Source organism: Nerophis lumbriciformis, linkage group LG03 (assembly GCF_033978685.3).
Source record: "Nerophis lumbriciformis linkage group LG03, RoL_Nlum_v2.1, whole genome shotgun sequence".
NCBI classification, from domain to species: Eukaryota; Metazoa; Chordata; class Actinopteri; order Syngnathiformes; family Syngnathidae; genus Nerophis; species Nerophis lumbriciformis.
Window position 1 is genome coordinate 8,633,084 of NC_084550.2, and position 25,192 is coordinate 8,658,275.

A 25,192-nucleotide genomic window follows, 5' to 3' on the forward strand; every position below is an offset into this window, starting at 1 on the left:
ATTATTTTTCACTGGTGTGAAGAAGCCATTGGAATATGCGACATAATCACAAACCAGGCAACAAGTCACCTACACATTCAGAGTGTTATCGATATGTTTAAGTAAGTTCACGTAGTATTTTGTCTGGTGTGTCCGTGTTTATTTTAATAATAATGCACATGTGAGAGTCTGTAAAACCACATTGTGGGCTACACTTTCGCCAAGCTTGACCACGTGGTATTTCACGTGACTTAACCAAGCTAAGCGCTTCTCTCCCGCAGCCAGAGTCATCGAGCGGGATTAAAAAAAAACAAAAATGGCCGACGTTGATTTTGGAGATGTGGAACTCTTTCAACAATTAGACGACCATACGCCACCAGCCCCGACCCACATTCGCTTCCCGGATGACGCGGAGGACCACAGGGAGGTGTCGGCGTTACGGGGCCGGTTGGAAGAATGTGACGACGACATTGAGAAGCTAACAGAGGAAAATATCCTTACTGCTAACGAGTAATGCTAACTGCTAACCAAGCGTGCCCCTTAAGGAATTGTTCTAGGGGCACATTTTACATAGTTAAGGACTCTCTTCAGTATTATTATTTCGTATATAATGTGATACCTTAAAATTTTACTTCACCATGTGGCTAACGTAGTAATAATTTGAAACAGTATGTGGAAGGATCTACCGTCAAACGTGCTCCTCAAAGATCGTCTCTCTAAGACAGTGTTTTTCAACCACTGGGAGATTATTTAATTTCACCTATTTGGGTTAAAAATATTTTATGCAAACTAGTAGTTATAATTTGCAAATAAGGTGCCGTTTTTGAGTGTCTGTGCTGTCTAGAGCTCGGCAGAGTAACCGTGTAATACTCCTCCATATCAGTAGGTAACAGCAGGTAGCGTCATATCTAATGCTTAAACCAAAAATAAACAAAAGGCCAGTGCCCCTAAAAAAAAGGCATTGAAGCTTAGGGATGGCTATGGAAAACGAAACAAAAACTGAACTGGCTACAAAGTAAACAAAAACGGAATGCTGGACGACAGTAAAGACTTACTGTTGCGCAGACGGCGTCCACAAAGTACATCCGTACATGACATGACAATCAACAATGTCCACTAGAGATGCGCGGATAGGCAATTATTTCATCCGCAACCGCATGACAAAAGTCGTCAACCATCCGCATCCACCCGAATTGACATTTAACCAACACCGCACCCGCCCGTTGTTATATATCTAATATAGACGATGCAAGGCATTAGTGAGGTTATAAAGCTTTTGCCTGTTAAAGAAAGGCGACTGATCCAATGCAGCAATCATCTGGGAGCCGCGCTGAGCGCACCTCCAAGCGCGTGGAGGTGCGATGTCCCTCGCGCCCGAGGCTTCAGCGTGCACCGCGGCGCCCATCCTACTCGTCGCGGCCTAGCCCTAGCGGCTCTCGCTGCCGGCGACGGCCGGGTATGGGCCCGACGCTCCAGCGCCATCCATTTTCAGGGCTAGTTGATTCGGCAGGTGGGTTGTTACACACTCCTTAGCGGGTTCCGACTTCCATGGCCACCGTCCTGCTGTCTATATCAACCAACACCTTTTCTGGGGTCTGATGAGCGTCGGCATCGGGCGCCTTAACCCGGCGTTCGGTTCATCCCGCAGCGCCAGTTCTGCTTTCCCCACCCCTTTCGTGAGCGCACTGCGCGCGGAGTGACCCCTGTTACGTGCCCCCGGCAACGGGGGTGGCGGGCAGGTAAGCTGCGCGGGCGGAGCGCGCGGAGTGACCCCTGTTACGAGCCCCCGGCCACGGGGGTGGCGGGCAGGTAAGCTGCTTACCTGCTGCGCGTGACGCCAGGGGACGAGGCGGGGTGTCGTGCGGTGGGCGCGGTGGTGACCCTGGATGTGCGTCAGGCCCTTCTCGCGGATCACCTCAGCTACGGCTCCCGGTGGGGCCCTCTCGGGGGAAGGGGCCTCGGTCCCGGACCCCGGCGAGGCGTCCCTTCTCCGCTCCGTAAAAGTGTCCATCTTTTTTTTTCTTTTTCTGTTGTGGCATATGCTGCAGGTGCCTGCTCGTTTTTCGTATGTGGGTAACAACATTTAACTATGTATATATATTTCTGAATTGGTTTAACTGCCACCCGCCTGAATCTATTTAAAATCTTTTTTTTTTTTTTATTTCAACCGCCCGACCCGACCCGCGGATAAAATCAAATTTTTTTTTATTTCAACCGCCCGAACCGCGGATAATCCGCGGACTCCGCGGTTGTGTCCGCAAACCGCGCATCTCTAATGTCCACACAAAGAAGGATAGCGTTCGCACAACTGAAATAGTCTTGATCATACTTGCCAACCTTGAGACCTCCGAATTCGGGCGATGAGGGGGCGGGGTTAGGCGAGGCGGGGTTTGGTGGTAGCGGGGGTGTATATTGTAGCGTCCCGGAAGAGTTAGTGCTGCAAGGGATTCTGGGTAATTGTTCTGTTTGTGTTACGGTGCGGATGTTCTCCCGAAATGTGTTTGTCATTCTTGTTTGGTGAGGGTTCACAGTGTGGCGCATACTGTATTTGTAACAGTGTTATAGTTGTTTATATGGCTGTTGATCAAGTATGTCTTGAAGTCACTCATGAGTGTTTAAAAACCGCATATATTATGTGTCTGGGTCAGCACGCTGTTTGAATGGAGGAAAAGCGAACGTGACGACAGGTTGTAGAGGACGCTAAAGACAGTGTCTTTAAGGCACGCCCCCAAAATTGTGTTCCGGGTGGAAATCGGGAGAATGGTTGCCCGGGAGATTTTCAGGAGGGGCACTGAAATTCGGGAGTCTCCCGGGAAAAACGGGAGGGTTGGCAAGTATGGTCTTGGTTGCTAAAACAAAGTAGATGCAGGAAATATCGCTCAAAGGAAGACATGAAACTGCTCCAGGAAAATACCAAAAAAAGAGAAAAAGCCACCAAAATAGGAGCGCGAGACATGAACTAAAACACTATACACAGGAAAACGGCAAACAACTCTAAATAAGTCACGGCGTGATGTGACAGGTCGTGACAGTACACCTACCGTATTTTTCGGATTATACGTCGCTCCGCAGTATAAGTCGCTCCGGCCGAAAATGCATAATAAAGAAGGAAAAAAACATATATATGTCGCACTCGAGTATAAGTCGCATTTTTGGGGGAAATTTATTTTTAAAAATCCAACACCAAGAATAGACATTTGAGAGGCAATTTAAAATAAATAAAGAATAGTGAACAACAGGCTGAATAAGTGTACGTTATATGAGGCATAAATAACCAACTGGTATGTTAACGTAACATTATGGTAAGAGTCATTCAAATAACTAACATATAGAACATGCTGTATGTTTACCAAACAATCTGTCACTCCTGATTGCTAAATCCGATAAAATCTTCTACCTCGGTGTCGCTTCTAAACAACTCTGCCAACTCCAAAGGTATGCGCCGCTTCTTCTTGCCGTTTTCTGCTGCATATTTCACTACGTCTAGCTTGTAATCTGCAGTATATGATTTCCTTTTCGGTGCCATTTTTGTTCAGCCCTTCTCAGTTTTTATAAGTTACCGCCAATGTTGAAATGATCCATTTTTATAGCTACGGACGTTGTAGCAGGTAGCATCCCATGACCCACAATGCACTTCTGCCATGACCCGCCCCCGCCAAATTTATTTGGTTGACGTGCGTGTGACGATTGCTGACATTCGCCTCGTCTCTTACAGGAATGAGATAAATGATATTTGATATTTTACGGTAATGTATTAATAATTTCACACATAAGTCGCTCCGGGGTATAAATCGCACCCCCGGCCAAACTATGAAAAAAACTGCGATTTATAATCCGAAAAATACGGTAAACAAAAACTTAACTGGCTACAAAGTAAATAAAAACGGAATGCTGGACGACAGCAAAGACTTACAGCGTGTGGAGCAGACGGCGTCCACTAAGTACATCCATCCGTACATGACATGACAATCAACAATTTCCACACAAAGAAGGTTAGCGTCCGCACAACTGAAATAGTCTTGATTGCTTAAAACAAAGTATCTGACAGAGTGTCCACGAAAGGTACGTGAAGTATAGATCAGTGTTTTTCACGGCACACTGATGTGCTGTGGGAGATTATCTAATGTCACCTGTTTGGGTTAAAAATATTTTTTGTAAACCAGTAAGCATAGTCTGCAAATGATGTGTTGTTGTTGAGTGTCGGTACTGTCTAGAGCTCAGCAGAGTAACCGTATAATACTCTTCCATATCAGTAGGTGGCAGCCGGTAGCAAATTGCTTTGTAAATGTCGGAAACAGCGGAAGGTAGGGTGCGGGTAAAAAGGTGTCTAATGCTAAAACCAAAAATAAACAAAAGGTGAGTGCCCCTAAGAAAAGGCATTGAAGCTTAGGGAAGGCTATGCAGAACGAAACTAAAACTGAACTGGCTACAAAGTAAACAAAAACAGAAGGCTGGACGACAGCAAAGACTTACTGTGGAGCAAAGACAGCGTCCACAATGTACATCCGAACATGACATGACCATCAACAATGTCCCCACAAGGAAGGATAAAAGCAACTGAAATATTCTTGATTGCTAAAACAAATTTAGATGCGGGAAATATCGCTCAAAGGAAGACATGAAACTGCTACAGGAAAATATCAAAAAAAGAGAAAAAGCCACCAAAATAGGAGCGCAAGACAAGAACTAAGACACTATACACAGGAAAAAAGCAAAAAACTCCAAATAAATCAAGAGCGTGATGTGACAGGTGGTGACAGTACACCTACTTTGAGACAAGAGCTATATTGATGCATGCTTGGTTATGGTTTAAAGTCATATCCAACAATTGCGACAATTACTTGCGGGGAATAGCGCTCAAAGGAAGACATGAAACTGCTGCAGGAAAATACCAACAAAACAGGAGAAGACACCAAAATAGAAGCGCAAGACACTACACACAGGAAAACACCAAAAAACTCCAAATAAGTCACAGCGCGATGTGACAGGTTGTGACACTTACTTTGAGAACATAGCTATAGTGATACATGGTTGGTTATGGTTTGAATTAATATCCAACAATTGCAACAATGACTTTTTACTATCAATATCAACTACAGAGTTTACATTTTTTATGTTTTCTGCTGGTGGTGTGCCTCCACATTTTTTCAATGAACGAAAATGTGCCTTGGCTCCAAAAAGGTTGAAAAACACTGCTCTAAGATGCAAATTTAGGAATCTGCGACTGTCAAGTGTCAACCCAATACGAGACTAGTGTCACTGATAACATTCCCATAAAGCGCACACCCTTAACTTCCAGTTCACATAAAGCTTTGAGAAGAAAGTTGAACGTTCTGACACGCCCCAGGTGATAAGTTTCACTTTCAATTTCTAACCAAAATGAAAAAGCTGATGTTTATAATGTTGTGTGTTCGTCTTTACAGTGGTATCACTATCGAAGATGTCAACATCGACGGGCCAGTCGTTCAAATTTTATATTCAAACAATGTCATATCAAAGTAAGTTATCACTTCTGCCAAGTCAAAATGGACTTATTTAAAAGTAGGCCATTATTGCAAATGGAGATGCCTCAGATACTATTCTTCTTGGATTCAAAGTTGTCAACCTTACCTAGATAAAATATGTCAAGTGTGAATTAAAACTCCAGAAATTCTATTGGAGTTGATAAAGTGTCCTTTGGTCTTCTCAGCTCTTTCAAGTTGAGGCACGCTCGATCACACAGGATCCTTTCTATGCGCTTATGTCACATTAATATAGTTGTCCAACTCAAAAATAGATTTGCATTATCCATCCATCCATCCATCTTCTTCCGCTTATCCGAGGTCGGGTCGCGGGGGCAGCAGCCTAAGCAGGGAAGCCCAGACTTCCCTCTCCCCAGCCACTTCGTCCAGCTCTTCCCGGGGGATCCCGAGGCGTCCCAGGCCAGCCGGGAGACATAGTCTTCCCAACGTGTCCTGGGTCTTCCCCGTGGCCTCCTACCGGTCGAACGTGCCCTAAACACCTCCCGAGGGAGGCGATTGGGCGGCATCCTGACCAGATGCCCGAACCATCTCATCTGGCTCCTCTCTATGTGGAGGAGCAGCGGCTTTACTTTGAGCTCCCCGCGGATGACAGTGCTTCTCACCCTATCTCTAAGGGAGAGCCCCGCCACCCGGCGGAGGAAACTCATTTCGGCCGCTTGTACCCGTGATCTTGTCCTTTCGGTCATAACCCAAAGCTCATGACCATAGGTGAGGATGGGAACGTAGATCGACCGGTAAATTGAGAGCTTTGCCTTCCGGCTCAGCTCCTTCTTCACCACAACGGATCGATACAGCGTCCGCATTACTGAAGATGCCGCACCGATCCGCCTGTCGATCTCACGATCCACTCTTCCCTCACTCGTGAACAAGACTCCGAGGTACTTGAACTCCTCCACTTGGGGCAGGGTCTCCTCCCCAACCCGGAGATGGCACTCCACCCTTTTCCGGGCGAGAACCATGGACTCGGACTTGGAGGTGCTGATTCTCATCCCAGTCGCTTCACACTCGGCTGCGAACCGATCCAGCGAGAGCTGAAGATCCTGGCCAGATGAAGCCATCAGGACCACATCATCTGCAAAAAGCAGAGACCTAATCCTGCAGCCACCAAACCGGATCCCCTCAACGCCTTGACTGCGCCTAGAAATTCTGTCCATAAAAGTTATGAACAGATTCGGTGACAAAGGGCAGCCCTCGTGGAGTCCAACCCTCACTGGAAACGTGTCCGACTTACTGCCGGCAATGCGGACCAAGCTCTGACACTGATCATACAGGGAGCGGACCGCCAAAATCAGACAGTCCGATACCCCATACGAGGGACACGGTTGAATGCCTTCTCCAAGTCCACAAAGCACATGTAGACTGGTTGGGCAAACTCCCATGCACCCTCAAGGACCCTGCCGAGAGTATAGAGCTGGTCCACAGTTCCACGACCAGGACGAAAGCCACACTGTTCCTCCTGAATCCGAGGTTCGACTATCCGGCGTAGCCTCCTCTCCAGTACACCTGAATAGACCTATAAATAATTGCATTATTTATGTTTTTAAAATTGTGAAGTAGTATTATGTACTACTTAATGTAAATGTTATCTCCTTCAGTTTATAGCACTCTAGCATTGTTTTTTAGGCTACTAGAAAGTAATAAAACAACTTATTATTCAGGCAATGCCGGCAAGAAATCGAAGATAGCATCTGCGGTGTCATACAGCGACAACAGAAAGCAGGCGACACAAAGACCCATTCCTCTTCCACCTCTTTGAAACCTCAGGTATGTGCGTGAAGATGTAATATATATATATATGAATTGTAAGGACTAAATAATATTATCTGTCCACTTTAAAGCCTTCTTCATTTGCAATGGAGGAAGACCCAGAGAAGTCAGCCAGCACTAGTGTCAGAACAACAACAGAAGCCTTTAAAGTGAGTATGTACGCAATGATTGTCTCAAACAGTGGAACCTCTTAATATGAATCCGATTTGTCTCACAAATTTGGCGGCCACGATTAAATTAGGTAAACGTCGGCAGTATTGACATTTAAAAAGCAGGCTTTGCTGCATATCAAATCAACCCCTTTCACAGCCCCGCGACGGCAGGAGAGCAACAGTGGACTGAGTCATTGTGTACGGGCACAGAGCTCCATGACTTTGCCGACGGGTATCGATAGACTTTTCCTGGACTGCTGCAGCCGGTTGCCTCGTTTACCGACTTTCGTGGAGTCTAAAGATTGAACAGCTGTTATTAGATGACAACAGGTGTGGACGCCAGTACAACACGCTGCTTTACTTGTCTGCTTGGAGTCACACAAGCAAGACTAACGGCCAACCATCGTGCTAAATAGAATCTGGAAACTCTGGCTACACTATTCCGTAGATGGGACAACCCTTAAAAAATTAATAAATACAGCTAAAGGCATCATATAATGAGAAGAAGATCAAATGTTAATACTACTAATTTGTTAAATATGTTTTTTTCAGGCCTGATACAGATTATTAGTAGTCAAGGAAGCCGATGACCGATATTTGCAGCCAATATTCATTTGCAGTGAAAGTTAGCTAAACATGAATAGTATATGTCAGTAAACAGTAGGGGTGTAACGGTACACACAAATTTCGGTTCGGTACGTACCTCGGTTTAGAGGTCACGGTTCGGTTCATTTTCGGTACAGTAAGAAAACAAAATATACATTTTTGGGTTATTTATTTACCAAATTTGCAAAATCTTCCACCGAAAATATTTTTCATAATGGAATATTTGATGTGAAGTAATGGAAACCTTGGTTAGGTCAATAATTCATAATAACATTATATTATGTTATGTTTTGAGCAATGACAGTTTGAAAGAAAAAAAACAGCTTTGTTTTATTAGTCAACCTTGCAACTTTTTCTAAATTACATTTAACCTTTAAGCTTTTTTATTTCACTTTTGTTATGTTTTTGTTTATTTTTTAATAGTACCGTATTTTCCGCACTATAAGGCGCACCTAAAAACCACAAATTTTCTCAAAAGCTGACAGTGCGCCTTATAACCCGGTGCGCTTTATATATGGATAAATATTAAGATTCATTTTCATAAAGTATCGGTCTCGCAACTTCGGTAAACAGCCGCCATCTTTTTTCCCCGTAGAAGAAGCGCGCGGTGCATGCTGGGATATGTGACGTTTCATTTCCATTTGTGTGTTTATGTAAAGACCCCAAAATGGCTCCTATTAAGTGTGTTGTCTGTCTAATTATAAATAATGCAGACGAGGCGTGTTAACTGAGTTCTCAACGTTTACTCACAGCGTGCTCATAACCACATTCTAACTCCCAGCATACAACAACGCTTCTCAGGGCTACCGCGCATGCTCGTCACTATCGTTGCATGCTGGGTAGTGTAGTTGTTATATTTGCTAGCTCATAACATCACATTAAGAGACACGCTTACGCGCTTAATTCAATACTCGCCGTCATTCCGGGTGGATTGACAAAAGACCTCCAGCCGCTAGATATTGGTGTCAACAGGGCATTCGAAGCTAGACTGCTAACTGCGTGGGAACAGTGGATGACAGAAGGCGAACACACGTGACGTTCACCAAGACAGGGAGGCAGGGAGACAGCGCCAGACGACATTTTGGATCCCACATTCGCCCAACTTTTCAATTCGGACAACGAAGGAGAATAATTCGAGGGATTTATGAATGAAGAATAACTTCAGAAAGTGAGCGTTATGTTTATTTTGTTTGTTGTGACATTAACGTTCGAGCAACATTATGTTGCTATTGCTCTGCACTATTTTGAATTTTACTATGTTTGTGATTGCACATTTGCGTACATTTTGGGAGTGAACAGAGTTGTTAGAACGCTGGTTTTTAATATATTATTAAAGTTTGACTGACCTATCTGACTGTTTTTTTTGACATTCCTTTAGCGCAGTTAGATGCGGCTTACAACACCGGGCGGCTTATAGGTGGACAAAGTTTTGAAATATGCCGTTCATTGAAGGCGCGGCTTTTAACCCAGGGCGCCTTATGGTGCGGAAAATACGGTATTTTTAGAATGTGCCGTGGGCCTTTAAAACATTAGCTGTGGGCCGCAAATGGTCTCCGGGGCACACTTTTGACACCCCTGCTATAGATAATAAAAAATTAAATGTGATAAATCTATGGATAAAAAGCAGAGCCTGGCGACGCATGCGCGTTTATCATAACTCTCTCTCTCTCTCTCTGTCTCTGCCCCTCCCTCACCAATGCTGCTGCGTGCACAATTTGTTTTGTTTTTAAGCCATTCTTAACCCTGAACGTACATTGAAAAAAACGCAACCCTAACTCAAAATGCCGGACATTTGAGGCATTTAAGAAACTCCGCCCTGACAGCTCCGCAAAAGAGGACATGTCCGGTGAAAAGAGGACGATGGTCAGTCTATCGTAGCCCGTTAGCTGCTAGCATGCCGTGTGTTGTCCCTCGGTGTGCATTATTTACACAACGTGCGTTACGCTACTTAATATGTCCGTGTGGAAACTCGTTCGGTACACCTCCGAACCGAACCGGAACCCCCGTACCGAAACGGTTCAATACAAATACACGTACCGTTTACACCCCTAGTATAAACAGCAGGACAAATCTTTAATTTTTTTTACCATTTTCTTTTAGGATAGATGAGCAACATAATGTTTTATGCGGCGCTAATGCTGTGGTAATTTAGCAACTAAAAACATCAGGGGATTTCACCAACACCTGTCTAGTGCTGCGGGTCAGAGGAGCCTCAACATTTGCATTTCAAAATATGGGAAATCTCCAGGGGAAAAAAGTAAAAAATATGGGATTTCTCTACATCACAATAACTCGCCATCTAATCAATTTTATACAGTTTATTAGCATTTTATGGATTTAGTACTTTGTAAGGTTTCCTTGTGAGAGAACCATGAAATACCGGGAACATTTAAATAAAAACAATGGGGTTCCTTCACTCAGCTTATAGTTGAGGCATTTTTCAAGCTGGCAGACATTTTTTCCTGGATGTTACAGAAAGTATGAGACTGTGCAAGCTGCTGCCTGCTCTTCTTTATTTTTTTAATAAGTCTCTTATTTGTCAAGATGTTGACACAAAGTTTGGATGCAATCGCTGCAGTTGCGAAACAAACAACAGGACTGACAAGAGGTCAGGGAAGAAGGACAAAAAACAGGATTTTTCGACAAAAAATGTAAGTTTTGACAAGTAAGCAGAGGAGACGTACTATAGGTCAGTGGTCCCCAACCACCGGTCCGTGGATCGATTGGTACCGGGCGCACAAGAAATTACAAAATGTTTTTTGTTTTTTTCATCAACATAAAAAACACAAGATACACTTACAATTAGTGCACCAACCCAAAAAAACTCCCTCCCCCATTCACACTCATTCACACTCATTCGCACAAAAGGGTTGTTTCTTTCTGTTATTAATATTTCTGGTTCCTACATTATATATCAATACAGTCTGCAGGGATACAGTCCGTAAGCACACATGATTGTATTTTTTATGACAAAAACAAAACAAAACGCCAGCAAGGAAAAGCCTAGGTGGTTGTTTATTGAATATGTCATAGTCAGCTCCACATCATACATGTAGTACATAAAATACATATATATCTCCAGAGAACAATGTTGTGCTCAATGGCAATATTATTATTTCACAAAAAATAAAATAAAATTTAATTAAGAAAGTAAATTAAAATTAAGCATATCTAAAAGGGTAATGAGAAGAAGTATACACTTTTTGCCTACTTTCTCATGGTTGTGAAAAAAAAACAGCTGAATAAGCCTGCTGCTTGTATAAATCCTCCAATTTCAGCAAATACCCTAACCTAGCACAATGTTGCTGTTTAAATGTGAGTGTGATGTTAGCGCTGTAGCTCATACATGCTTGTGGCCATAATTTCTGTGTCCTCCTGTCCCAGTCCTCAAGGTTACATTCTTGTATGAGATTATGGCGTATATAGGAGCACCTACTTTTTACATATACACTGTAAGTGTGCCCTTGTTGGACAAGGGCACACTTACAGTGTATATGTAAAAAGTAGGTGCTCTTATGAGAGACACAAACCCTAATGGGAACACACACTAATTTGTTTCCGTAGCTTTAATGCTAATGAGCTGTGTTCTTCTCCGACACCGCGTGTCCAATACACCTCTAAGGTAGACTGTTTTTTGTAATCTGCTGTATGTTTTTCTGCCACAGGTGGTTGGAAGCGTCCTGTACTTCACCACCTTCAGTGTGGACAAACTTGGACAACCCTTGCAGAATGAAAACCCTCAGGGGACTGAGGGGTGGGAAGTGCCAACGTATCTTTTAAGGGACGGAAACCGGTGTGTGCTTGTCAAGATGTTCTCCAAGTTTGTTTCGTAGTGTCAAATAAGCAGAAAAAAGCGCAGAAACTTCCTTAAATGCTGCAAAGCTATCAACAGGTTTTCAACCAAGTCATTGGCACAGATGGGCAGGATAAAGAGATGAAAGACAAAAGGTGCATTTTCTTTTTTTTAAAAGTACTTCCTTACATCTTTAGCCTCTCAATTAATTAATGTCCCATTACTAATGTGTCCATCGCTGCAGGTCCAAATCTATGTGTTTTAACTGTGGTTTAAGCAACCATCAAATGAGAGACTGCCCTAAGGTGAGTTTTTGATTGATTGAAACTTTTATTAGTAGATTGCACAGTACAGTACATATTCCGTACAATTGACCACTAAATGGTAACACCCCAATAAGTTTTTCAACTTGTTGGACATACATTTGCTACAAAAGCACACATTCATCTTTACAGCTTTGATTGATACATACTGAGAGAGTTTACATTTTGTTTACTGTATTGACATTAGAAGAGCGAAATAGCTCTTATATACAAGCAGCTGTCAGTATGATGCAGTTCTGTACGTAAATGTACTAATATGTATGTTTTTTCACCCTATCCTGTTCAGCTTTTTAGCTAGTGCCATCTTGTGGAGTTAATCAATAAATAATTACTTATAGGGGCCCTATAATGCAAAACCAACTTTTTTTTTACCTACTGGTACCTGCTTTTGTGCATTTGGAATATGCATAAGTTCCAAAAATTTGAAATCAATGCGTGGAGGCTTTGCGGAGATATTTATTCAATTGGTAACATTGTCAGCGGGTAATCCATATCTGGTATACAGTAAATCTACCCAAACTGCCTTGCTTGCGTCCACCATTTTTAGTTTATGCATCCGTAGTTGAGACAACAAAATGGCCAAAATACTACTCGAAGGATGTTTTAAGGTTATTGGTTGTATTACCAAACTCAGGACACTATTCTAACCAACAGTTTCATCTGAAAAGGTTAGAACTGCCTAGCTGACGTTTTAGTTTTGTGGCAATGTGGCTTTAACGGTGAAGAAGTGTGTGGAAAAAAATTTGTCTTGCTCCACCCACAAACCTTCACAAAAAGATGGATTTTCGGAAAAACTGCTTTTAATGGCCGGTTTGGTGCCAACTATTTATGGCAATGGAGGAAGCAATGAAACGGTGAGGAATAACAGTAGGTTCGAAATGTGTGAATGAGACATTAACAATGTCAGCTCGATTTGTTGTGTAGCTAGCTTAGCCTTCTACTGTAAGACAATAGCATCACCGTCCTCTGGCAAAATAAAGAATGCCATCCATCCATTTTCTACCGCTTGTTTCTCTCGGGGTAGGATTCTCCTTAAATCATTTTCATTGGATCAGTGCCTACTGTGTTTGGCAATGGATGATTAAGTTGTATAATCCGGTATTATGTTAGCGATGTTGTTTTGTAGCTTACCTTATAGCCTTGAGCCTCTATTTGTTTACAACTCGAAGCAGCCATGCAGCGGTGTTATTTACATGATATAGAGTAGAAAAGCCTTTTTATTATCAATATACACATGTATACGTGTAGAATCTTGCATTGGAAAGTTACAGACTTGATAGAAGTTTGACCTTAGTCAGCGTATAGTTCCAGACATGTACATCAGCCGGGCTTCCTTCCTTGCTTTCATCCGTCCACATTTTCGCCTCCTTCCCTGGTGCCAACAGCAAACCACGGTGAGCCGCTGTTCTCGCTATATCATCTTGGATGTTGTGTTGCGGTTAAAGTCACTCAAAACACATCTCTTGTGCCAAGTCACCGATGTCCGTTGTTAAACACTACAAAACGGGCGGGGGGGGCTCACTGAGCCTCTGAAAGGGAGAAAAAAATGGCTTGAAAATAGGTCTGCAAAACAATATTTTTGCAAATCATTCTGTTTGTGATTATTACCCAAGCCCAAAGACTTTGCGGCCATTAATCAGAGACGAAAGGAGTTTCTGAGCAACAACCCGTTCCTGCAGAATAACCAGCGGTACCACGCTAATGAGGTGGAAGAGCGCTTCTCTAAATACAAGCCTGGAATTTTAAGGCAAGATGTATTGTTATTTGGTCATGTGACACACATCCTTGTATGTTGACTAACTATTTTTCTTTGTCTTTCATGCAGCGAGGAGCTTTTGTCGGCGCTGGGAATCGACACAAACACTATCCCTCCTCTCGTCTATCGCATGAGGACGATGGGATACCCGCCGGGTTGGCTCAAAGAGGCAGAATTGGAGAACTCTGGTTTAACACTGTATGACGAAAATGGTACTTTGCATTTATGTATCTATGCTATTTTAAAGGAAAACGGCACTTCTTTTTTTTAAATTTTGCCTATCGTTCACAATCCTCAATAAAGACATGACGGATGGATTTTTTTTAATGCATTCTAAATATTAAATAAACGTGAATAAAAGTCTGCTTACAGCAGAAACAATGGGATAAAATCCGATAAATCATTCAAAAAGTGCCAACAATACTCCATTTACATTTTGTGACTTGAACATTAACCAAGTATTAGTAATATTGTAATAAGCACTAACACAGACAAACTATAGCAACGACATGATCACTTCCATATGTGCCTATAATTACATCGAGTGGTCTGCTGCTTCCTCACTTAACTGTTTCTTGGAAGTTTAATCTAGATCATAAATCATGCATCTCACCTGGAAAGTAGATGGCTGAGGATTTAATCCAACAAATTGGGACACTGACAGCCATTTAGGAACTGGCGAGAAAGACACGAAAAGCGCTTGGTCCCCTGACCCCAACCCTGTTGCTTTGCGAGGCTTATGAGACATTTTTCCATCTAAATGGGAAAATATGAACATTCAAGCAGTCTGCATCCTAATGACAGCAGACCTTATACAGTAAGTGATGTTTTATTAAGTTTGTTGGCTCTCATAAAGTCTGCAGTGGGCAGAAATCAGTGATAATGTCATTACATGACATATATACTAACATCATGTTTATAAAACCTTAATGGAGGTGTTTAGATGTTTTTAGGGGCTCTATAGGCAGAATTGAGTGGCTCCCATAGGCTCCTTTGTAAGCAAACGTTTGATCGCATTTATTTAATATTTAGAATGCATTAAAAAAAACATCCATTGTCATGTCTTTCATGATGACTGTGAATGATAGGTAAAATTCCCAAAAAAGTGCAGTTCCCCTTTAAGGGTTCACATGTTTTCAAATAAATGTTATTCTTCTTTAGTGCCCAAAGACAGCACCGTGACCAACAGCATCGTGACGTATGACGTTACCAAACTGGTAGACTTTCCAGGCTTCAATGTGCCGGTGCCGCACACAATGAAAGACGTAAGTCAACGCAAGAGTTCTCCTCAATTCTTGTCAACATTTTTTAACAGTTTGTAATTTAACCTGAAACCAATAATGTGTGAGTTGCCAATAAATAACATTGTTCACAATTGCACTATTGTCTATTAATGTGATATTCAATGTTATTTTGTAAATGCAGGAGTATATGCGCTACAGTTCCATTCCAATGCAGAGCAACCACATGAAGCAAAATTTCGCCGCCTACCTGTCCAGCAACTTTGCTTTGGTAACTACGCCAGCTCCCATTCCCACCCCACCCTACTTCTCAGTATTTGGGTGTATCCTGTTGACAAGTGCAAGCCACACCTTTCACTTTCGTTGTTAAAGTACTGATGCAACCACACATTACCAGTAAATATTTATTCATTATTATAGTTCCATGCTATATTGTCACAACTCTGTATTGCAGGGGTGACCAAACTACGGAATATCTCGAAATATTTAATAACCTTTAATTAATCACTTGCTCATGTACATTGTGAATACTGTTAGGAAATGACCATGTGTATAACATTATACATTTAAGAGCATACCGTATTTTTCGGACTATAAGTCGCAGTTTTTTTCATAGTTTGGCCGACTTATACTCAGGAGCGACTTATGTGTGAAATTATTAACACATTACCGTAAAATATCAAATAATATTATTTATCTCATTCACGTAAGAGACTAGACGTATAAGATTTCATGGGATTTAGCGATTAGGAGTGACAGATTGTTTGGTAAACGTATAGCATGTTCTATGTTATACCGTATTTTTCGGAGTATAAGTCGCTCCGGAGTACCGTATTTTCCGCACCATAAGCCGCCCTGGGTTATAAGCCGCGCCTTCAATGAACGGCATATTTCAAAACTTTGTCCATCTATAAGCCACCCCGTGTTATAAGCCGCATCTAGGTAACTGCGCTAAAGGGAATGTCAAAAAATCAGATAGGTCAGTCAAACTTTAATAATATATTAAAAACCAGCGTTCTAACAACTCTGTTCACTCCCAAAATGTACGGTAATGTGCAAATATGCAATCAATAAGCATCAATAACTTAATGTTGCTCGAACGCTCACTTTCTGAAGTTATTCTTCATTCATAAATCCCTCGAATTCTTCTCCTTCGGTGTCCGAATTAAAAAGTTGGGCGAATACGGGATCCAAAATGGCCGGCTCCGTCTCGTCGCAGTTCTGTGAATCCTGCCTTCCGGAAAGCTCGGACCACAGTTGTGACCGAAATATCCGCCCAGGCATTTACGATCCACTGGCAGATGTTGGCGTATGTCGTCCGGCGCTGTCTCCCTGTCTTAGTGAAGGTGTGTTCGCCTTCGGTCATCCATTGTTCCCACGCCGTTCGCAGTCGTGCTTTAAATGCCCTGTTGACACCAATATCGAGCGGTTGGAGTTCTTTGGTTAAATATTGCCTTAAGTTTAAATTCTGCGTTATACGCGTGTCGCTTAGTAGGAGCCATTTTGTGGTCTTTACAGATGTAAACACACAAATGAAATGAAACGCAATATCCGGGGGCTTCTTCTTCTATGGGGGCGGGTGGTTGCTTACAGTAGAAGAAGAAGCGCTTCCTCTTCTATGGGGGCGGGTGCTTACCTTGGCGGTTGCTTACCATAGAAGAAGAAGCGCTTCCTCTTCTACGGGGAAAAAAGATGGCGGCTGTTTACCGTAGTTGCGAGACCGAAACTTTATGAAAATAAATATTTATATTAATCCATATATAAGGCGCACCGGGTTATAAGCCGCACTGTCAGCTTTTGTGAAAATTTGTGGTTTTTAGGTGCGGCTTATAGTGCGGAAAATACGGTATAAGTCGCACCAGCCGAAAATGCATAATAAAGAAGGAGAAAAAAAACATATATAAGTCGCACTGGAGTATAAGTCGCATTTTTTGGGGAAATTTATTTGATAAAACCCAACACCAAGAATAGACGTTTGAAAGGCAATTTAAAGAATAGTGAACAACAGGCTGAATAAGTGTACGTTATATGAGGCATAAATAACCAACTGAGAACGTGCCTGGTATGTTAACGTAACATATTATGGTAAGAGTCATTCAAATAACTACCGTATTTTTCGGACTATAAGTTGCAGTTTTTTTCATAGTTTGGCCGGGGGTGCGACTTATACTCAGGAGCGACTTATGTGTGAAATTTTTAACACATTACCATAAAATAACCAACTGAGAACGTGCCTGGTATGTTAACGTAACATATTATGGTAAGAGTCATTTAAATAACTATAACATATAGAACATGCTATACGTTTACCAAACAATCTGTCACTCCTAATCGCTAAATCCCATGAAATCTTATACGTCTAGTCTCTTACGTGAATGAGCTAAATAATATTATTTGATATTTTATGGTAATGTGTCAAAAATTTCACACACAAGTCGCTCCTGAGTATAAGTCGCACCCCCGGCCAAACTATGAAAAAAACTGCAACTTATAGTGCGAAAAATACGGTAGTTATTTGAATGACTCTTACCATAATATGTTACGTTAACATACCAGGCACGTTCTCAGTTGGTTATTTATGCCTCATATAACGAATTAAGCGGTAGAAAATGGATGGATGGATAACGTACACTTATTCAGCCTGTTGTTCACTATTCTTTATTTATTTTAAACTGCCTTTCAAATGTCTATTCTTGGTGTTGGGTTTTCCATCCATCCATCCATTTTCTACCGCTTATTCCCTTTTATCAAATAAATTTCCCCAAAAAATGCGACTTATACTCCAGTGCGACTTATATATGGTTTTTCCTTCTTTATTATGCATTTTCGGCCGGCGCGACTTATACTCCGGAGCGACTTATACTCTGAAAAAACGGTAGTATGTATTTATATGTAACAATCCATACAATCTTTCCTACTCAGTGATGCAAATAAATAAAAGCCAACACATCAAGTTAACATAACATAAGCAATGTTACCTGCCCACTGAAATATGTGGACATTATGAAAATAAAATGTTTAAGCACCATATATGATTCAAAGTTACACCCATCCAACGCCACTACAAAGCATGATGGGTAATGTGCCAAACATTGCATCACCACACTTTCCCATATTTGACGCATTTTATCTGTATTTGATGTTTCTGATTCATCACAAAACATTAAGAAAGTTGTCAGGGATGTAAACAATGTCGAAGTCGAACTTTCACATTCTCTCACTATTTAATGTTTTATCGTTTGTAGTTCATATTTTAGTGTAGTTGCAGTCAAATGGAAAAGTTGTAAAAAAAACGATTCAGACTGTGTAATACAGTCTGTTAGCTGTAGCTTGCTCTAATTAATGCTTTAGCCAACTAAAGTGTCTCTGACCATTTCCTGATAATATTGTAAATCCTACATCCTTTATATGCAAATGATCGTAGTTGCTTTACAATCACTGCCCTGCTTTGTGGCGAGAAAAGCCGTCATTGTGTGTGTGGGGGGGTACGTATGATAGTGTATTGGTGATTTACCCTGAAAATTGGGCTTTATCGCAGGTTGTACTGTATTTTTACATGTTAATCATATTTGACTTTAATTTAGTGTTAAAAATGATGCAGACCTAAATCATTGCATTCGCCGATCACATGCAAAAAGTGCTGTTCAAACTTCATCAGCACGAGCACAATGAGTTGGAATAAATAATCAGAAAGAGAGGTTTTTTTTATTGTAACTACAAGTTACTGTAACTTTCTTTATACAGTTCTCAAGTTAGCATCATCATTTAGCTATTACATATATTTAGATGCTTTATCTCATTACATTACAGGCATGATATTACATGACAGATCTCGTAAATTTGTGTGTGTCTGTAGCTTTAATGCTAATAAGCTGTGTTTGTTCATGCCTGTCTCTGACAGTGTGTATCTGAGAAGTGCTTTTGTGTAATTTTTTAATAAACACACTTTAACTCTGTGTCACATACAACAATGTAATAAATAAGGAGTGGGGCTAACATTAGCAACACGAGCATAGCTATGTCAGCTAAAGTGCTAACTTTACATTACATTTAACAGCAACATCATGCTAAGTTATCATATTTGCTGAAGAAAAACTAAATAGTTATGGTAATGGTTTTAATTTATTTCAAACATGCACACCTGTACAATATTGTACGTCAAATATTTTCAGTTTCTTATTACAACATGTCTGAAAAGGAGCAGGAAAAAGCAGATCTTAATTAATCCTACCTTTTTTCAATTTCATAGCAATTTCAAACATATTTGTATGGTCAATTATAGATCCCATGTCTGTAATTGACTGACAGATTTAAGATGTGTAGCAAAGCCTTTAACTTTGATTTTATAATTTTTTACAAAGTTGTGTTTGGTGGGTGTATACACGTGGCGCTCGGTTTACAACTTTTTGTGGCTACAAATGCACTTTATGAATTAATTAAAAAGTAAATTTTGGTTAGGAAACAAAAACATACAACATAACATCAAGGAGTGGGACAAACGCTACCAAAAGTGTGTGAGCTAAAGTGCTAAGATTACACCCACATTTCAACCGCAAAATCATAATAGGTTAGTATATTCACTGAAGAAAAACAAAATGATTACACTTACAGATCCCACGTCTGTATATGACTGATGAATAATTGGCGAACTTCCAGACAGCATTTTGAAATGTATAGCAAAGTCTTTAAATTCGGGTGGTCCTTAGTTTACGACATTTGATGAACGAGCTTCATAAATTAATTAAAAAGGTCATTTTGGTATGGAAACAATACCGGCTAGAAAACTAGTTCCAGCTCTTGCAAACAAAATAATACATTATGGGCCTGATCTACTGAAAGTTTGCGTGTATTAAAAACTTGTGCAAACTTGATAGCGCAAGCAAGGCTGATCCACTAAACATGGGCGCAGAAGATTGTCCGGCTTAAATGAGCAAAATAGAGAAAGCCATCCTTTTTGCGTGTCTGTCTTCATGAATATGCAAAATAGATGCTTATCAGAATACCCTCAACACTGGGAGGAGATTAGAAGATGCAAATATATTTTTTAGCACAGGCAATGTGATTTATCAAGGGTAATATTTTTCTGTGACCGCTGTTTTGCGTCTATATTTAGCCCGTTGAGGGTTACGGTATGTGCAAACTGGCAAAGTTACACCTGGCTGTGAGAAAGAAGGTAATACGTAAACAATAATAGACATACTGTCTATTCAGCTGTATCATTTTATAATTGTATTGCTGCTGAATGACTTAAGGAGCTGATTAAAACAAGTTCAATTACCGTATTTTTCAGACTATAAATCGCTCCGGAGTATAAGTCGCACAGGCCGAAAATGCATAATGAAGAAGGAAAAAAACATAAATCGCACTGGATTACCGGTATAAGTCGCATTTTTGGGGGAAATGTATTTGATAAAAGCCAACACCAAGATTAGATATTTGAAAGGCAATTTAAAATAAATAAAGAATAGTGAACAACAGGCTGAATAAGTGTACGTTATATGAGGCATAAATAACCAACTGGTATGTTAACGTAACATATTATGGTAAGAGTCATTCAAATAACTATAACATATAGAACATGCTATACGTTTACCAAACAATCTGTCACTCCTAATCGCTAAATCCCATGAAATCTTATACGTCTAGTCTCTTACGTGATCGAGATAAATAATATTATTTGATATTTTACGCTAATGTGTTAATAATTTCACACATAAGTCGCTCCTGAGTATAAGTCGCACCCCCGGCCAAACTATGAAAAAAACTGTGACTTATAGTCCGAAAAATACGGTAATGCTTTTTGTGTCTGGTGGCATCTTTTATGGCGTTCGTTTTTTCACACAGGAGATATATTTGATTTCATATGATATAAACTTCTTGCAATATGTATTTTCTTGCATCTAGATCGTACCAGGCAGAGTGAGTGCCAGTGTCTCTCATAGTGAACTTTCAGCGCGTTAAAAGAGCGGGTTCTGTTGTAGATCGTATTGCAGGACTGCTTCTAAAATGCCCATAAAAAGTGATACATGTTATTTTTGTCTGCTGTATGTTTCCAAAAATATGAAAAAAAACTAGAGATGTCTGATAATGGCTTTTTTGCTGATATTCCGATATTGTCCAACTCTTAATTACCGATTCCGATATCAACCGATACCAATATATACAGTCGTGGAATTAACACATTATTATGCCTAATTTTGTTGTGATGCCACGCTGGATGCATTAAACAATGTAACGTTTTCCAAAATAAATCAACTCAAGTTATGGAAAAAAAAAATGCCAACATGGCACTGCCATATTTATTATTGAAGTCACAAAGTGCATTATTTTTTTTAACATGCCTCAAAACAGCAGCTTGGAATTTGGGACATGCTCTCCCTGAGAGAGCATGAGGAAGTTGAGGTGACCGGGGTTGTGGTGTGGGGGGGCTAGGGGGTAGCGGGGGTGTATATATTGTATATTGTAGCGTCCTGGAAGAGTTAGTGCTGCAAGGGTTTCTGGGTATTTGTTCTGTTGTGTTACGGTGTGGATGTTCTCCCGAAATGTCTTTGTCATTCTTGTTTGGTGTGGGTTCACAGTGTGGCGCATACTTGTAACAGTGTTAAAGTTGTTTATAGGGCCACCCTCAGTGTGACCTGTATGGCTGTTGACCAAGTATGCTTGGCATTCACTTGTGTGTGTGAAAAGCCGTAGATATTATGTGACTGGGCCGGCACGCAAAGGCAGTGCCTTTAAGGTTTATTGGCGCTCTGTACTTCTCCCTACGTCCGTGTACACAGCGGCGTTTTAAAAAGTCATACATTTTACTTTTTGAAAACGATACAGATAATTTTGAAACCGATACCGATAATATCCGATATTACATTTTAAAGCATTTATCGGCCGATAATATCGGCAGTCCGATATTATCAGTCATCCCTAAAAGAAAACATAGGTAGGAGCATGATAACATGAATCAACCAATCAAAGATTATTTATATAGCCCTTAATCACAAATGTCTCAAAGGGCTGCATGAATGTGGAAGGAAATAAGTGTCTATTGTGACAGCCGCCGTACACGCAAAACCCTTGCTTAAATCCGCTGGTCTGTACCACTTTTGCACTTCTTGGCAATTGTTGACACAGTCTTAGTAAATCACTTGCCCAAACGCAATGTTTATCATTTGCACAGGCTGTTTAGCATGTGTTATTTGGTTCCTAGTAGATCAGGCCCTATGTGCTCAATATTGACAGCTTGACTGTTTACTTAATGTCTTCCCGGCCATCGAAAGGATGGCAAGGAGGTGGTCGATCGAGAATCTCTTCATTGCAAAAACAAAACTGGCTACTGTCGACTGCGACCAGGCCAAAACAACATCCGCAAACTCAACCGTCCTCGGTGCGCACCAACAGACACACAGTGGCGTATTCACAAAACTCTTTACACACCGCTTTCATAAGTGAGGAAGACGGTAGGTGTTTCTCACATTTGGTCCTCATAAAGAAGCTCTAGGGGCATATACGGTATTGTATTACTTTACAAATGTCATCATCAAAAAGCATACTTGCCAACCCTCCCGGATTTTCCGGGAGACTCCCGAAATTCAGCGCCTCTCCCGAAAACCTCCCGGGACAAATTTCCTCCCGAAAAACTCCCGAAATTCAGGCGGAACTGGAGGCCACGCCCCCTCCAGCTCCATGCGGACCTGAGTGACGTGTTGACAACACACAACAACAGCGTCTACCGTAAAGCAGTTTGTCTGCCGTAAACAGCAATGTTTACACTTTTAAACAGGACAATACTGCCATCTACTGTACATGCATATGTGACCCACCCATAATGTGTCACATTTTTGTGTTGATTTATTTATTTTATTTTGTGGTTTGAATTCGTTTTTGGAGCTGTCATTACACATTTATCAGTATTCGCATTGGTCAGTAGGGGGCAGTAGGGCGTTTCTTCCCAATTGAATGCTATCACCTGCGGACCGGAAGTGTCTTGTCATTCTGATAAGCGCGACCAGTCTGTGAACAATTGAAACGTCCTGTGTGCTTTTTCCTCCTGTATAACAGGTTAGTTTTGGTGAATCAACTCACTGAATAATATCCATGTGATCTTTATAAGTTTAAGTACACATTCTGATGGTGGAGCCTAACTCTGAAGTGTTTGTGAGTTGTAGTTTGTATTTGTGAATGAATCCAGTGCACAGCTGCAGTAATCAATACAAAAAGGCGACGTGAGTGCGCAATGTTTATATAGGAACTTCTGATCCTAATTCAGACTCCCAAATTAGAGCTCCCGTTTTCTTATTGATTTTAAAATGTATATTTGTATAATGTGTGTGTTCTGAAGTAGTGACAGAGAATAGAACAAGGATGGACAATTCAACCCTTAACTCAACAATGAGTAGATGAGTGTTATGTGTGTGTATATGTGTAAAGAAATGAACACTGAAATTCAAGTATTTATTTTATATATATATATATATATATATATATATATATATATATATATATATATATAGCTAGAATTGACTGAAAGTCAAGTATTTCTTATATATATATATATATATATATATATATCTTAACCACGCCCCACCCCCCACCCCCACCTCCCGAAATCGGAGGTCTCAAGGTTGGCAAGTATGTCAAAAAGTCATAGGGGCTGTGGTTAAAATGTACATTTGTCTTTTTAAACAGCCTGATGGTCCGAGCAACAAGAGACGACACGAGTCGAACTCATCTCAGTATCACAGGAAGAAGCCAAAATCCAGCCCTGATGGGAACTCTGATATGGATATTGAATCAGGTAAACATTTCCTTGGTGCATTGTTTGATTTTTCTCCTGCTCAGTCCAAATTTGGTCCCCAGATCCTGGAACACCTTACAACAGTCGCCGTCAAGGTGACTTTCATTTCCAACCGCCACTGCCGCCTGGCTCGCCGTGTATCAGCTCGCCCCCTCCCGTACCCCACGGCACCCCGCCTGTCACTCCCACACGTCCGCCTCTACCGAAAAGCACGCCGCCTCACACGCCCACCAATGGGTCCCCCAGGACAGTGCGAGGATCCAACTGCGTGGCGGCGGACAAGGCAGGGGAGGGAAAAGAGGACGAACTCACTCTGGAAGAGTTGGAAGAGCAGCAGAGATTGATCTGGGCGGCGCTACAAAACACTGACACCACCACCAGTAGCGACTCGGAGACGCCTGTGGCGGGAACTCCCATGGGAAGTTCGCCGAGCGTGTCCACCTCGGCGCGGTGCGATTCTGAAATGGATGAGGTTGAAGAAGTGCTGGTCAAAAGGCTTCCTAGTGACAAGAGTCAGACCCCAGTTGAAGGGCAGAACGACAGCCCTCAAAGCCCCGATCCAATCGAACCCCAAGATAGTCTTGCTGTGGCCAAATTTCAAGATAGTCCAGGTCCACCTAAATCCGAAGATAGCAGTTCTGTTAAATCCCAGGAGAACAGTACCCAAAGTTCTGATGCCATCAAGTCCAAGGAGGACAACCCCGAAAGTCCTGGCCCCGTTCAATCCCAGGAAAACAGCCCTAAGAGCCCCGACCCAGCAGCCTCACAGGATGTAAACGGATCCTCCCCAAGCACCAGCAAGATGTCAGCGGTTCCTCATCGGCACAAATTTGCCGAGGGCATCCTGCCTTTCGAGCGCACTCCGGAATACACGGAGGTGGCCGAAACCACGGGGACGTACGTCCGCATTAGAGACTTGCTTAAGTGTTCACCCCGAAGTTTAGCTAAGAAAAATACGGAATGAATACTTTCTTGGCCACCTTACGAGATCATGCTTTTTAACTTGCTTTTTGGATGTACAGTGTCTTGGAGGCAAGGACGGACATTGAACCACACACACATTTTATTTTTTTTAATTGTATTTTTATTTGTAAAAAAAAATTGAATTTAGTGACAATTTTAATTTTTGCCCACCGTGTAATTACGTTTTGAAGTAAACATTTCTGATTTGCATCTGTGGTTTTTTTGTCCAATCCGGTGTGATGACTAATATGACCAGACATGATAGAAAATGGACAAATAAACGTGCCATTAAAATAATTGTT

General features: G+C 41.4%; 1 protein-coding gene across 1 annotated transcript; it reads left to right on the top strand.

The window, feature by feature from the left end:
• Nucleotides 1-213: 213 nt before the first annotated feature.
• On the top strand, nucleotides 214-25,192 carry zcchc8 (zinc finger, CCHC domain containing 8). Its single transcript, XM_061933008.1, has 14 exons — nucleotides 214-470; nucleotides 5,284-5,326; nucleotides 5,403-5,477; nucleotides 7,160-7,265; nucleotides 7,340-7,417; nucleotides 11,692-11,795; nucleotides 11,909-11,974; nucleotides 12,064-12,124; nucleotides 13,756-13,889; nucleotides 13,968-14,110; nucleotides 15,060-15,163; nucleotides 15,324-15,410; nucleotides 23,819-23,927; nucleotides 23,990-25,192. Exons 1-14 carry the CDS (start codon nucleotides 296-298, stop codon nucleotides 24,889-24,891), a joined length of 2,187 nt encoding a protein of 728 aa, XP_061788992.1. The 5' UTR covers nucleotides 214-295; the 3' UTR covers nucleotides 24,892-25,192.

Bases quoted from the DNA above. Each gene is read 5' to 3' on its own strand.
- zcchc8 (XM_061933008.1), top strand. From the start codon at position 296: ATGGCCGACGTTGATTTTGGAGATGTGGAACTCTTTCAACAATTAGAC. The intron at 12,125-13,755 runs GTGAGTTTTTGA...TTATTACCCAAG, and splicing joins AAATGAGAGACTGCCCTAAG to CCCAAAGACTTTGCGGCCAT. The intron at 23,928-23,989 runs GTAAACATTTCC...TTTGGTCCCCAG, and splicing joins TGATATGGATATTGAATCAG to ATCCTGGAACACCTTACAAC.